Source organism: Phasianus colchicus, chromosome 9 (genome assembly GCF_987193195.1).
Source record: "Phasianus colchicus chromosome 9, bPhaCol1.hap1.1, whole genome shotgun sequence".
NCBI lineage: Eukaryota > Metazoa > Chordata > Aves > Galliformes > Phasianidae > Phasianus > Phasianus colchicus.
The window spans coordinates 82,681-96,621 of record NC_143444.1 but is presented as its reverse complement, the minus strand read 5'-3'; the positions used below and the strand labels follow the sequence as shown (position 1 = coordinate 96,621).

The 13,941-nt window shown below is 56.9% G+C and overlaps 1 protein-coding gene across 20 annotated transcripts; it reads left to right on the top strand.

Moving 5' to 3' along the window:
- Positions 1 to 7,081: 7,081 nt before the first annotated feature.
- Positions 7,082 to 13,537, top strand: LOC149916696 (uncharacterized). Of its 20 annotated transcripts, none has more exons than XM_090145823.1 (8): positions 7,082 to 7,786; positions 8,412 to 8,495; positions 8,592 to 8,673; positions 8,789 to 8,883; positions 11,175 to 11,716; positions 12,193 to 12,393; positions 12,520 to 12,625; positions 13,269 to 13,537. In XM_090145823.1, the coding sequence occupies exons 1-4, from the start codon at positions 7,355 to 7,357 to the stop codon at positions 8,833 to 8,835; spliced, it is 645 nt and encodes a 214-aa protein (XP_090001949.1). In that variant the 5' UTR covers positions 7,082 to 7,354; the 3' UTR covers positions 8,836 to 8,883; positions 11,175 to 11,716; positions 12,193 to 12,393; positions 12,520 to 12,625; positions 13,269 to 13,537. The 20 variants fall into 20 exon arrangements, with proteins under 20 accessions (XP_090001949.1, XP_090001944.1, XP_090001946.1 ...); XM_090145818.1 differs by having other exon boundaries at positions 8,786 to 8,883; XM_090145820.1 differs by having other exon boundaries at positions 8,786 to 8,883; positions 10,461 to 11,716.
- The last annotated feature ends 404 nt before the right edge of the window (positions 13,538 to 13,941 follow it).

Below are 13,941 nucleotides of genomic sequence, written 5' to 3'. Positions count from 1 at the left end.
AGCTCTGTGGGGACGAGGAGCAGGCAGGGGCATAGGGAACATGAGGGCTTCTGAAAGGCCTCTCCTTTCCCCAGAGGGCTTGTGAGCACTCCTGCCTGCAGCTGGGAACTGTATTGCCAGGAGCTCTGCAAAGGTGGATTTGCTTGTAACTGTAGGCAGGGAGTTTCAAACCAACACTGCCGTCCACAAGGGGAACATTTACATTCTCTCTCTGACAGCACTGAGACAAAGATTTGAGCTGGCAGTCTGAAGGCCACATTAAGCTTGACTGGAACAGCTGTACAGTGAGAAACCATTTGCCTTTTCACGGGGAACACAGCTGGAAGGGAAATCCAGAACAGGGGAAAGGAAGGCAGATGGTTGCCAGGCAGAGCTCTGAGCACAAGGAGATCTTGGAGTGGATGCTCCTGGAAGAGATGCTCAGACACATGCGAGATGAGGACGCGATCCAAGACAGCCAGCACAGCTTCACCAAGGGCAGATCGTGCCTGAGCCATCTGGTGGCCTTCTACATTGGGAGTGCCGGCACTGGTGGTCCAAGGAGGGGCAACTGATGTCATGCACCTGGGCTTGTGTGATGCCTTTGACATGGTCCCGCCCCATATCCTTATCTCTAATTGGAGAGAGATGGATTTGAGGAGCAGCCTCTCGAGTGGATAGAGAATTGGCTGGATGGTGGAAGCCAGAGGGTTGTTGTCAGTGGCTCCACATCCCGGCGGAGGCCGGTCACCAGCGCTGTCCCCCAGGGGTCCATCTGGGGGCACACTAACACTACTCGATAGCCTAATGGGGTGTGACTGATCAGCCCCGCCCCGCTGCCGGTACTGCTGGCTCTGCCCTCGCCCCGTTGCCGGCTCGTTAACGGGAGCCCCCGCACTTACCGCTCACCGACAGCGATCGCAACCCTCCTTGCGGTGTAGTCCCGCGTACGGGCGGCTTACGGTTTCTCCTCGCTGAAACAGCCCGCCTGATCCTCACAGCCCGACTCCTCCTCTCCGTCTGTGGTGGGCAGCGACGCGAGGCTGCCCTCCCAGAGGCTTCTTCTCGGCGGGGGCGCGGATGCAGAGCCGTTGCCCTGGCGACGTCCCCGCCGCGTCAGCCGCTCTCGCCAGAGCTGCCCGGCCGCTCTGTTGTCTCGGGGATCCTGGGTGAGGGGACCGAGCGAAAACCCCCGTACCTCGCGGTCGGTCGCTGCGGTTCTGGCTGGAACAGCTCCGAAGCAGCGAACCTCGGCGATCGAGGCTTCTTGCGAGGCACAGTCATCGAGGCAGAAGGGAGAAGCGTTCATTTGTGTCCCCGTGCGAAGTTCCGGAGGAGAAACGAGGCTGTTCTCCCCCCTGAAGCCGAAACGGAAAGTTTCGGAACTATCGCTCATGGGTTCCTTTTGCTAAACTCACACGTTGGTTCTTAAACCGATGTGCTAATCCCTGCTGCCGAACAGAGCACCCCACATCAATCCCTCCTCTTCCTTTGAGGATTATGGTGTTTGTATGGTTGGAAATATCCAGATAATTGCATAGAGAGACGCTTGGAAGGAGGATCGAGGGGAGTATCTTGATGCCTGCCTGTTGCATCCCATCCTTGGAGCTCTGCCCTCCCCCGAGTCGCTCTCCCACCTCCCCAGGAGATCCCTGAGGGCTCTCCGTCCCCCCACTCTCCCGGTCTTCTTCACCCCCCACTGCCCTTCGAGCCCCACTCAGGCTTCAGGCCCCGTGCCCCCCGTCCCCCACCCAGGGTATTTCACTGCCTTCCCCCCACCTCCACCACGGGTCGCCTACAACCCCTGGAGTCCCTCAGTCTGACCCCTGGGGTTCCACTCTCTCCCCTGTCCCCACCTCCAATTCCCCCATTCTCATCGATGGAGTCCTCGTCCACCCCTCCCCAGTTGTTCCTCCACCAGTGTCTGCCCCTGTTCCCCATTCTGACCCCCAGGGTCCCATGCCTGGCCCCCTCCCATCCCGTTCCTTCCTCAGTCCCCCACTCTGATCCCTTGTGTCCCCTTTCCCGCCCCCCCCGTACGTCTTCCCATTTTGTCCCGCAGATTCATCCCCCCCCAGTCCCCTCTACCTGACCTCCAGAATTCCCTGTCCCCCCAAATACCCCCACTCTAATTCCCCTATTCTGAACCATAGTCTCCTACCATCCCCCAGTCCCCTCAGTTTGCCCCCCTCCTTCCTGACCCCATTTTCTGATCCATAGAGTCCCCTGTACCCCCCATGCCCTCCTTCCTGACCTCTAGAGTCCATTCCCCCATTTTGACCCCCAATATTCCCTAACAGGACCCCCCTTATGTCCCATAGTAGCCCCCCACAACCACCAGCTCTCCCCTCCCTCCTTCCCCCAGGCCCCCTTTCCACTCATGGAAGCTTCATTCTCCTCCCCCCAGTCATCCCCCCACAACCCCCACTCTCTGCCCTAGACCCCCTTTACAGAATCACAGAATCACAGAATCACAGAATGGCCAGGGTTGGAAGGGACTTCAAGGATCACAAATCTCCAACCCCCCTGCCACATGCAGGGCCACCAATCTCCCTGTTTAATGCTAGGCCAGGCTGCCCAGGGCCCCATCCAATCTGGCCTTGAACACCTCCAGGGATGGACAGGGCATCCACAACCTCTCTGGGCAGCTGTTCCAGCACCTCACCACTCTCTCTGTAAAGAATTTCCCCAACGTCCAACCTAAATCTCCCCTCCCTCAACTTCAAACTATTTCCCCTCGTCCTGCAGTCATCAACCCTTTCAAAGAGTTGATTCCCCTCCTGTTTTAGGCTCCTTTTAGGTACTGAAATGCTGCAATGAGGTCACTCCTCAGCCTTCTTTTCTCCAGGTTGAACAAGCCCAACTCCCTCAGCCTGTTTTCATAGGGGAGGTGCTCCAGTCCCCTGATCATCTTCGTGGCCCTCCTCTGGACCCTCTCCAACAGCTCCCTGTCTTTCTTGTACTGGGGGCTCCACACTTGGACGCAGTATTCCAGATGGGGCCTCACAAGAGGGGAACAACCAAGAACAATCACCTCCCTGTCCCTGCTGGCCACCCCTCTTCTGATGGAGCCCAGGATACCATTTGCCTTCCGAGCCACAAGGGCACACTGCTGGCTCATGTTAATTCATCCATCAAGACCCCCAGGTCCTTCTCCACAGGGCTGCTCTCAAGGACCGCTCCTTCCAGTCTGTAGGGATGCCTGGGATTCCTCCGGCCCAAGTGCAAAACTCTGCACTTTGCTGTGTTGAACCTCATCAGGTTCACTCAGGCCCACCTTTCTAGCCTCTCGAGGTCCCTCTGAATGGCATCCCTTCCTTCAACCGTGTCAACCACACCACTCAGCTTGGTGTCGTCAGCAAACTTGCTGAGGGTGCACTCGATTCCGTCATCGATGTCATTGATAAAGATGTTAAAGAGCACCGATCCCAAGACAGACCCCTGGGGGAAGCCACTCATTACCAGCCTCACCTGGACATGGAGGCATTGATGACCACCTTCTGTCTGTGGCCTTTCAACCAGTTTCTTATCCATCGAGTGGTCCACCCATCAAATCCACATCCCTCCAGTTTGGAGATAAGGACGTGGCAGGGGACCATGTCAAAGGCCTTGCTCAAGTCCAGGTAAATGACATTGGTCACCTTTCCCTTGTCCACCGATGCCGTCACTCCATCATAAAAGGCCACCAGACTGGCCAAGCATGACCTTCCTCTGGTGAAGCCGTGCTGGCTGTCACGGATCACACGCCCTTTCCTCATGTGATCAAGCATGTCATCCAGGATGATCTGTTCCATGATCTTCCCAGGCACAGAGGTGAGAATTCACTGGCCTGTAGTTCCCAGGGTCCTCCTATTTTTTTTTTTTAATATATATATTTTTTTAATTATTTCTTTTACACTCTATAGAAGCTCCCCACAACTCCCCAGTTTTTCCCTTCCATCCCTCCCTCCATCACCAGAACCCCTTTCCACCCCACAGCAGTCCCACTCACTCACACCTTCCCCCCCTAGATTCCACACAACCCCCCTTTCCAGCCCAAAAAAGTCCCACTGACCCCTTTCTCACCCCACCCACACCCTCCTTTATCCCCTCTTATCCCCACTTGGAATCATGCAGAAGGATCTGCATGAGACATCCTAGAGAGGTTTGGGGGCTCCAGGGGGCACTTCTGGACTCAACCAGAAGAGTCTGGAGATATCCCAGAGGGACCTTGGGATGTCCAGGGAGTCCCCAGGTTGGTCCTGTGGCACCATGGAAGGATCTGGAAGTTCCCACTATGGGCCCAAGAGCTCTGAGGAGTCCCTGGGCCGATCTGGAAATGGCCCAGTAGGGTTTGGTAGGGTCCAGGGAGTTCTCATGTGGGTCTGAGTGGTCCTGGAGTCATCCAGAAGGGTCTGGGGATGTCCCAGAGGAGTCCTGGGGTGTCCAGTGGGTGCTCATGCGAATCTGGGGGGTCTGGCCATCCGTCTCATCATCTGCTGTAACATGACCACAGCACTTTCATCAGTGGTTTGGACTCACAGCGACAAGACGCACTTTGTCAACTGTGTCACCAAGGAATCATAAGAATTGGAATCGTTGGAACTGGTTAATATGGACTGCTGTTTGTACTCTACAGAACCCATCCTTGTTCAGTGTATTAATTTTAGTTTAGCTACTTTTAGGATTGTTTTTGAACCGTGCTTCTTTTTCTCTTAATAGCGAAGGGGGAGATGTGGGATAAAGAAAGTCATTATCTTGCTAATGAGTAAAGAAGCTTAGCAGTAACTTGTGCCAGACGTAAACACACACGAGGCTCCTGCTTCCTACATGTAAGTTGCTGTTGCACGGGTATAAAAGGTTGTAAGCATCTTCAGTAAAGGTCCTTCATCGTTCCTTCTGCACCAGCAAGGGAGTCTGAGCCTCTCCGCACCAGCAAGGGAGCTCGGAGCCCTCTTGCCAACAAAGAGGAGAGGAGAGGAGAGGAGAGGAGAGGAGAGGAGAGGAGAGGAGAGGAGAGGAGAGGAGAGGAGAGGAGAGGAGAGGAGAGGAGAGGAGAGGAGAGGAGAGGAGAGGAGAGGAGAGGAGAGGAGAGGAGAGGAGAGGAGAGGAGAGGAGAAAAGATTGAGCAGAACAAAGGAAAAAGGGAAGAGAGGAGCTTGTAAGGGGGAGAAGAGTGATGAACAAGAGGGGAGAAGAAAGAGGGCAGAACAGAAGAGAGGATACAGGTAAGAAGAGCAGATCTAAAAAGATCCTTTTTCGGAGCAGGACACCATCACTCTGATCAGAGTGCTGTCATCTGTTCCCAGGCCCTAGAAAGGAAAGCAGCCACGTGCACAGAACGTGCTGGAGAATCACTGACAGACACAAAGGTCTCAGTGCCCAGTCTTGTGCAGGAGCATTTACCTGCTCTTAATTACAGCAATTTTGCATTAATGGAGCGATCCATTAGCAGCTAGTGTGGAGAAGAGGAGGCCCAGGGCAGACCTTATTGCTCTCTATAACTACCTGAAGTGAGGTTGTCGTGAGCTGGGTGTTGGCCTCTCCTCTCATGTAACTGGTGACAGAACTAGAGGGAATGGCTTCAAGCTGCACCAGGGGAGATTTACGCTGGACGTTAGGAAATACTACTTCTCTCAAAGAGTGGTCAGGCAGTGGAATGGGCTGCCCACGGAGGTGGTGGAGTCACCGACCCTGGAGGTGTTCAAGGAACGTTTGGATTTCGTGTTGAGGGATATGGTTTAGTGAGAACTATTGGTAATAGGTGGACGGTTGGACTGGATGATCTTACAGGTCTTCTCTAACCTTGGTGTTTCTGCGATCTTCTGTGATCTTCCCAGTCCCCAGTCCTGCCCTGTGCTGGTGCTCTGCAACAAACAGCAGTCCAACACACTGTGTCCCTGCAGAATCACAGAATCGCTCACGTTGGAAAAGACCTTCAAGAGCATCGAGTCCAACCATGACCTGAGCAAAGTACCCCAACTCTAACAACCCTCCTCTAAATCATGTCCTGGAGCACCACATCCAAACAGTTTTTAAACATGTTTGGGGATGGTGACTCAACCACCACCCCAGGGAGCCCATTCCAGTGCTCAACAACCCTTACTGTATAGAAGTTTGTCCTGATATCCAACCTAAACTTACCCCATGCCTGTGCGTTCTGTGCAACCCCACAGATGTGACAATGCGGACTGGCTTCTGCACTGGCTTCTCAAAGGAAACGGTGTCAGGAGGAAGCAGCTGATCCTGCCACTCACGCTGCTATTCTGGGAGTCCCTCCCCAGGACTCCCACAGCTTCCTCTCCCCAGCCCAGCTCAGCTCCTCGCGGGCTGCAGACGCTGCTGAGGCTCTCGCACTCCACGGCCGTCATCTTCTTCTCGTGCTGCCGGACCGCTCTCTGCAGGGCTGCGCTGAGTTCCTGCCGCTGCAGCCAGAACCGCAGCTCCCGTGCTGACGGATGGAGGAGCTTCGTGCCGGCACCCACAGCACGTGGTCCCCGGGCTGCCGGTGGCACGGCAGGATGCTCCCCTCCCTGCCTCCCATCGCCCCTCGGCTCTGGCATCCTCCTATAATCTGCCTAAGGATTCCAAAGACCCTGCAGAGGGCTCCGGTCAGGCCGATCGACGGCTGATGCCAACGGCACGAGGTTCGACACCACCACACGCCGGGTCCCGCACGTTGGTCACAACGACCCCAGGCATCGCTGCGGGCTTGGGGCAGAGCGGCCGGAAGGCCGCGTGGAGGAAAAGGATCCGGAGCTGCGGGCCGACGCTCGGCTGAACGCGAGCCAGCAGCGCCCTGCGCAGGCGGCCGAGAAGCCGGCCGAACAGCAGCAGCAGCAGCAGCAGCTGATCGCCCCGCGCTCAGCCCCGCCCCGCACAGCGCCGGCCTCGGGCCGGCACCGCTTGCCCCGGGCGGGAGTGCGGCCGTCGGCGCCCAGCGAGGAGCCCGAGAAGGCGATCCGCGTGGGGCTGAACTACCCGAACTGCCGCGACCGCCGCCTGCAGCGGGACGCCAAGGTGCCCCGGAGCCGCCCGTATCCAGCGGGTTCCCCACGCCATCGCCGGGCCCCGCCGCCCGCCCGGACGCCCCGCTCCCCCCCCTGCGCCCGGGCAGCCGCCAGCCCGCGCTTGCCGCTCTCCAGCAAGGCCCGCACGGAGCGGGGCAGGGCGTGGCGGCGCGGGCGCGGGCTCGCTGCGGTCCCCCACGTCCCCGCCCTCCTCCTCCCGCAGCCGCAGCCGGGCCCGGCCGCCCCGGAGCCCTGGAAGCGGAGCGGCGCCGCGGGCAGCTGAGCCGGGGCCGGGCGGGACGCGCGCGAGGATGACGCAATGACGGCGCGACGGCGGACGGAAAGGACCCCGCGCGGAGCGCCCGCCCCATCCGGCGGACCGACCAATGGGAGAGCGAAGGAGGCGGGGCCGAGCGCTGGCTCTCCGCCAATGGCGGCCGCGGGGCTCCGTGCGGGGAACGTGGCGGTGCCTCCGCGCCGCCTTCCCCCGACCGCCCGCTCCGCCGCCCCGGGTCCCCGCCGCCGCCTGCCCCGTGCCTCCGGACGCCGGGCGGTCGGGGGAAGGCGGCGCGGGGGCACCGCCACCGGCCCCATCCGTCCCCCGTCGGAACCGAGCCGTCCGCCGTCGTTGCGCCGCCGGGCTGCGAGAAGCGGCGGCTGACCGCGAGCGGCGGGACCCGCCGGCGTCCGGGAGCGGCTCCTGGCTGAGCCGGGCAGCCCCGAAAGAGAGGGAGAGATCGCGCGGATCGAGGCGCGTTCGAGCCCGGCACGGAGTCAGCGAGAGCCTTCGGCTGCTGCCCCGCAGCTGCAGTCCCCAGGTGCCGTTTTCCATCTGCCCGTCTGTCTGTCCCCGCGCGCAGCTCCCGGAGCTGCGTGAAGCCGACGTGGAGCCGCTTCGAGTTGGCCCCGAGGAGGGAAGCCGCGAGGGGGGATGATTGTCAGGGTGGGAGCTGGTTGGGAACGCGGTCATTCCTCTGTTTAGTGCTCTGTGTGTTCAACGATTAAATGTTTAGCGTTCGTTTTTCAGCGCTTCTGTGTGCAGTCGTATCTGCAGCTCCAAAGACCCCCCCCCCATCCCTGTGCCCACCGCTGGGTGAGGACAGGGCAGCTCAAATGGCCGTGTCGTAGGACTGCACCCACCAGCGCCTTTCCTTCCCCCGCATCCCCTCCCCTCCTCAGCACCGCGTGGGAAATGGCTGGGGTGGGATTCTGGCAGAGCTGGGGCGGCTCAGCCTGCAGAAGAGGAGGCTCGGGGGATCCCGGGCACGGCCATCAGTCCCCGCAGGGAGGTGCGGAGAGGACGGAGCCAGGCTGCGCCCGGCGGTGCCCAGCAGCAGTGCTGGAGGCTCACGCTGCAGCACAGCAGGTTTTCCTGCGTGCCAGCGCTGAGCCCCCAGCTCTGGTCAGCGCCGTTGTACGTTTTTGCCAATGATCACGATGCAGGAGATGAGCGCATCCTCGCGAAATGCACCGGGCACCGAAAATGCACCCCATCCTAAGGCACGAGGTGCTGCTGGCACTCCTGAGGTTTGTAAGGGGCAGCGGGGGCTGTGGTCGGGGTGTCTCGAAGGGACTTTGAGGTGCTGTGGGTTCAGAATTGTATTTTTTCCTCGTTTCACACAGACGGTGGCAGTTCGGCTCAGTACCTCAAGGTGGCAGCAGGACCCCCAACAACAACGGAAACGTCGGCTCCCCAAAGCCCCGTGTATGGCTGTGAGAATGATGGAGGGCATAAGAAACGTAGAACATGCACGGGGCTTATGATGTACCGTGACACGGGGATGACATACTCATGTGTCCTTTCCATATCCTTTCAGCAGTTGGGTTAAAGCCTCCTGAGATCATACGAATGGTAAATCCCGCTTGACAAACGTGATGTCATTCTCTGACAAGGAGACCCGCTTAGTGGATGAAGGTGAGGCTGTTGATTTGGTCTACCTGGACTTCAGTAAATCCTTTGACACTGTCCCCCACAACATCCTCGTGGAGAAGCTGGGTGCCCATGGTTTGGATGGGCGTACGCTCTGCTGGGTGAAACACTGTCTGGATGGCCGGGCCCAAAGAGTTGTGGTCAATGGAGCTGAACTCAGCTGGCGGCCAGTCATGAGTGGTGTCCCCCATGGCTCAGTGCTGGGACCACTTGTATTTAACGTCTTTATCAATAATCTTGATGAGGGGATTGAGTTCATCCTCAGTAAGTTTGCAGATGACACCAAGCTGGGAGGGAGTGTTGATCTGCCGGAGGGGAGAAAGGCACTGCAGAGGGACCTAGACAGATTGGTCAGTGGGCTGAGGCAAACTATGAGTTTCAATAGGGCTGAGTGTCGGGTCCTGGGGGCTGGTCTCTTCTCACCAGTGACAGGACGAGGGGAATGGCCTCAAGTTGTGCCAGGTTGGGTATCAGGAAAAACGTCTATACAGAGAGGGGGTGGTTAAGCACTGCAACTTAGAGAGAGGGAAGTGGTGCGAGACCACAGCAAGGGCCTTGCACAAGTCCAGGGAGATGACATCAGTTGCCCTCCTGTTGTCCATCAGTGCCGACACTGCATCACAGAAGGCACCAGGTGGATCAGGCACAATCTGCCCTTGGTGCAGCCATGCTGGCTGTCCCGGATCACTTCTTCATCTCTCAGCTGCCTTAACACATCATCTGGGAAGATCTGCTCCATGATCTCAAGTACCTACAAGGTCGCTATGACTTGTGCACTGCGCAGGTGTAGCGTGGAAACTTCTTGCTCTGAAGAGAAGCCAGTGTAAATGTATTCTGGGAGAATTAAGCAGAATGTGGCACAGCCAGCAGAGTTAAGAAATAGCTCTTTTGTTCACTATTGCACGAGCAATCTGGAAAGCCTCAGCTGGCGGCAGCAGTGGTTGTCCAGGTGTGGGATGTGGTCCCCGCACCCTACGCCAGGGGGACGGCTGCCATCTGCTGGAGGATGGGAGCAGGGATGGTCACAGTGCCCAGCGGGGCTTGGGGCGACTCGATCTCTTCTGCGTGGCCAGGGGGATGTAGGCTGGGCTGGGGGGCCACAGGGGCTGCGCTGGGGACAGCGGAGCTGGGGTGCTCTCTGGTCTGAGGGGGAGGATGTGCTGGGGCTCCACAGCACCTAGGCTGGATGTCTTAACACATGTGGAGGCCGCTGGGGCCGAGCCCACCTGTTCTCTGCTTTGTCTGGGGCCGGCTCGCTGTCCAGATGCCATGAACCCTTGCGGGCAGCACATTGGGCTTCGGCAGATTCCATGAGGTGCCTGCAGAGAGAGGAACTGCTGAGGGCACGGGAGAGCCTCCCACTCTCCTTCCTCCCAGCACCACACAGAGTGGTGTTGGAATAAAGAGTGTGGTGGGATGGAGGTGGTGGAGCAGCTCACTGGTGTTTCTGCCTCTGCTGCTGGATACAAATGCAGTACAGAATCCTTACAAGGAGCACAGCAACAAACAAAGCAAACAAAGCAGAGTGCCTTTGGAGGAGAACATGGAGACATCTTCCACAGGGACGCTGTGTGCTTCTGCATGTTCTTCATGAGCTGCGTGTTCTTCAGCACCCGCAACCTGAAGGAACAATGGTGGTCACTGCTGCGCCTCGTGCCTGACTGGCAATCTCATCAGAGCTCTGACACTGCCATGAAATGTTGTGTTTCATTTCCGTGGCCTCCTGGAACAACGCTTCCCTGGGATGCAGGGACTGTGGGAGGAAGATTGCTGCTGCTTCTCGCCGTCTGCTGAGTGTGGTTCAGGCGGCTTTGTTCCCAAAGGACAAAGTTCCTAAGTCCTTGGGAAGCCGGTGGGAGGGGAGCAACCTCTAACCGCCAGCCACAGAGCTCTGTGCATGGCCTTTACCTTGAAGTGGAGAACCAGCCACTTGAACGTCCTCTGTGTCCTCATGGGAGAAGAGCAGCATGCAGCTGCTGTCCTCCTGACACACTCAGGCTCATCCACAGGCTCTCAGTTGATCTCTTTAGAAAGAAGGAAGCAGAGTGGGACTGTAAATATCTGCTCTCATCAGGAAGATGTTATCTTCAGGGGGCACTACTTCTCAGAAGACATCAGTGTTTTCCACATGTGTAGAATGTTGGTTTCCAAGCCCTCTGGTAAACAGACAGAAATATACCCACCAGGAGCTGCATTCTCCATCGTGACTGTCTGTAGAATGTGAGAAAACCTCTGAAAATATCTTTGTCTTACCAACTTCCCTCTCTGTCCCACAGGACCTGAACAGGATGAGCCAGCTACTGAACATAGCACTCTGTTTGGTGAAGTCCACCCAGACAGACTACCCACCCCTGGGATACCAGCGGGAGTCCGGCACAGGAAGCAGCTCTGCTCTGGACGCACTTCTGCAAGCAAAGAACCATGAGAGCTTTCCATCATACACCACAGTCTGTGTCACTGCGTGACGGCACAGTGCCATCTGAGGAACAGATGGTACCAGGGATGGTGCAGGGACAGGGCACGCACGTGCAGCTCTGTGCTCTCACTCCTGCAGGTGTGCCTGGCTGACATTAGGGCTGTGAGGTGAAAGCTCGCAAAGGAAGTAAAAAGCCATGACATACCCATGCCATCTGCTAGAGCTTCCGTCCGGGGAGCCGGCTGGGATTCTGCATCCCATTCATCTCCACTCGCATCTGTAAACAAACAGGACAGAGCAGCTCGTGTCAGACACGTCCATATCCATCTCCAGATGGGAACAACGAGGGATCGCTCCACGGCACCCTCCTCTCCCTTCCACACAGCAGCGTCTCAACCATAGGTGCTGGTCCTGCAGTGGCACTGTGCTGATACACAGCAATCTGTGTGTGGAACTGTCTGGGGACGGGAAGGGGAAGAGAACTGAAAGGAGACGGAGAGGGGAGGAAAAGAGAACGGTAGGGGGAGCCTGAAAGGTTCTGTCCTGGCAGTGATTTACCTCTGCGTTCCACCTCAGGAACAAAAGCTGTGTCTGACCAGAACACTGGCTTAAAAGAACCGGTGTAGTCATCTAGAATCACAAACAGATAAGAGAAGCTCCCGTTAAATGCTGTGATCTCTTTTTCCATCAGAGACCAGAGTTGGGTCAGGTAATGAGGTGGGAGAAAGATGGAGGTTGTCAGTTCCACAGCTACAGAGTGGGCAGGAAGACGCAGGGGCAGGTTGCAAAATACTCACCAGGCCATGTGCAGCACCATCATGGACTGCACGGACCAACATTTGGCCACTCAGGCCTTACTTACTTACTTACCATTGCAGATCAGTGGTGGGCACAAAGGAAGGTGACAGTAAAGCACAAGAGGAAACCATGCAGCCAGAAGTTTGCTCTCCTGAAGTTGAGAGTCCTGCTCCACTTTTTGCCAGGCCTGCATTCTTCAAGATCACAAACTCCACCAAGGCATGTCAGCACAGCCCAGGCTGCCTCCAGTCTTAGCCTCTCTAACACTCTCCTCTGCATTGGTGAGCACCAGGTCTGGTAAGGCTTCACCTCGGGTTGGTCCATCTATTTCCTGGACCAGGAGGTTATCCTTGACAGACTCCAGGAATCTCCTGGATTGCCTGCCACCCGCTGTGCCGCTCTCCCAGCAGGTATCTGGGTGGCTGAAATCCCCCATCAGGACAAGAGCCTGTAAGCACAACACCTCCTGCAGCTGAAGCAAGAAAGTCTCGTCAACAGCCTCCTCCTGATCAGGTGGGCTGTAGCAGACCCCAACCACCCAGTGCCCTTTACCGGACCGATCCTTGATTTGACCCACAAGCTCTCGACCTGATCGTGGCTGTTCCTCAGACACAGCTCTTGGCATTCAGTCTGCTTCCTAGCGCAGAGGGCAATTCCCCTCACCATAGCTAACACTGCGTGGGATGTTTTGACACTGGATCTGATGTCAGCCAGCCTCTTGGGCTGGGGTTTGTGGCTTCGGGACTGGGGTTGTGGCTGGTCCGAGCCTTTCCAGCTGTGGCTTTAGGCCTCGGGGACAATGCCAGCCTCTCTGCCTTTCAAGCTGTGGCTTTAAGCCCTAGGCTGGTGCTGGCCTCTCGGGCTGTGGCTTTAGGCCCTGGGCTGGTGTAAGCCTCTTAGGCTGTGACTTTAGGCCCTAGAGCTTGAGCCAGCCTATAGCAACGTGCATTTTAAAATGGCTCATGGAAGTAAATGAAAGCAAGAGAATACGGGGCTGTGCTGGGTATTTCTAGAATTGGAATAGAGACAGGAAAGCGTGCTCAGCCTTGTGTGGTTGGTTGTACCCATCAGTACCAACCACAGCTGAAATCGTCTTTACATCTTTGTTAGGCACTCTTCTGTCTGCCACTTTAAGTCTCTGTTTTTTGGAATGCAGGGATCGTCGTTGCCAGCTGAACAGCACCACCTGCGACGACCCATCAGACTGAAGATCCGCACCTGACACCGGCACGTGGCTGGATCTAGGAGTGCTTTGCTGTCTGTCCCTCTTTCCCCATTTTCTGCCTTTTCTCTTTGCCATCTCTTATTTGACTCTTTGTTTACCTCTACCGCTTATTCATTGCAATTAGCCCATTGGCCAGTGTTACCTCCAATTGGTTGTTGCTGGCTGTTAAGAAAGCTCTCAATAAATGGATGTGTATTATTCCTCTGAGTTTGGATGACTCCATTGCAGTAGTGACCCTTTGCTGACCAGGGGAGGCGCGACTCAGGAGGTGGACAGAGATTCACCCCCTCAAGACACACTGAGTGGGACGAGACGTAGCTAGGAGGAGAAATGGGATGAGCAGTGTCCCTCTGCGCACAGATGTCTGCTGCTGCGTCTGCACAGATCTCTTGTGCTCAGTGGAGTTTGTCCATGAAGGCTGCAGCAAAGAAAAAGTGTCTCTGCTAGGGAGTCCTGGAGAGGCATAGAGATGCAAAACAGGAGAAATGAAAACTAAAAGCAGAAGCCCAAGGCCAAATGCTGCCAAGCAGCATAACCCCAAGAACAAAAGGCTGCACCCCTTTAGCAAAAGCCTGAACCCAAGGCCCGAAGATTTAACTCCTTT

What these genes read in the sequence shown, in the direction of transcription:
- LOC149916696 (XM_090145816.1), top strand. Translation starts at nt 7,355, where the DNA reads ATGGGAGAGCGAAGGAGGCGGGGCCGAGCGCTGGCTCTCCGCCAATGG. An exon ending in CCCGCAGCTGCAGTCCCCAG is followed by an intron (nt 7,787 to 8,411) that starts GTGCCGTTTTCC and finishes ATCACGATGCAG; the next exon opens with GAGATGAGCGCATCCTCGCG. An exon ending in GTGCTGCTGGCACTCCTGAG is followed by an intron (nt 8,496 to 8,591) that starts GTTTGTAAGGGG and finishes CGTTTCACACAG; the next exon opens with ACGGTGGCAGTTCGGCTCAG.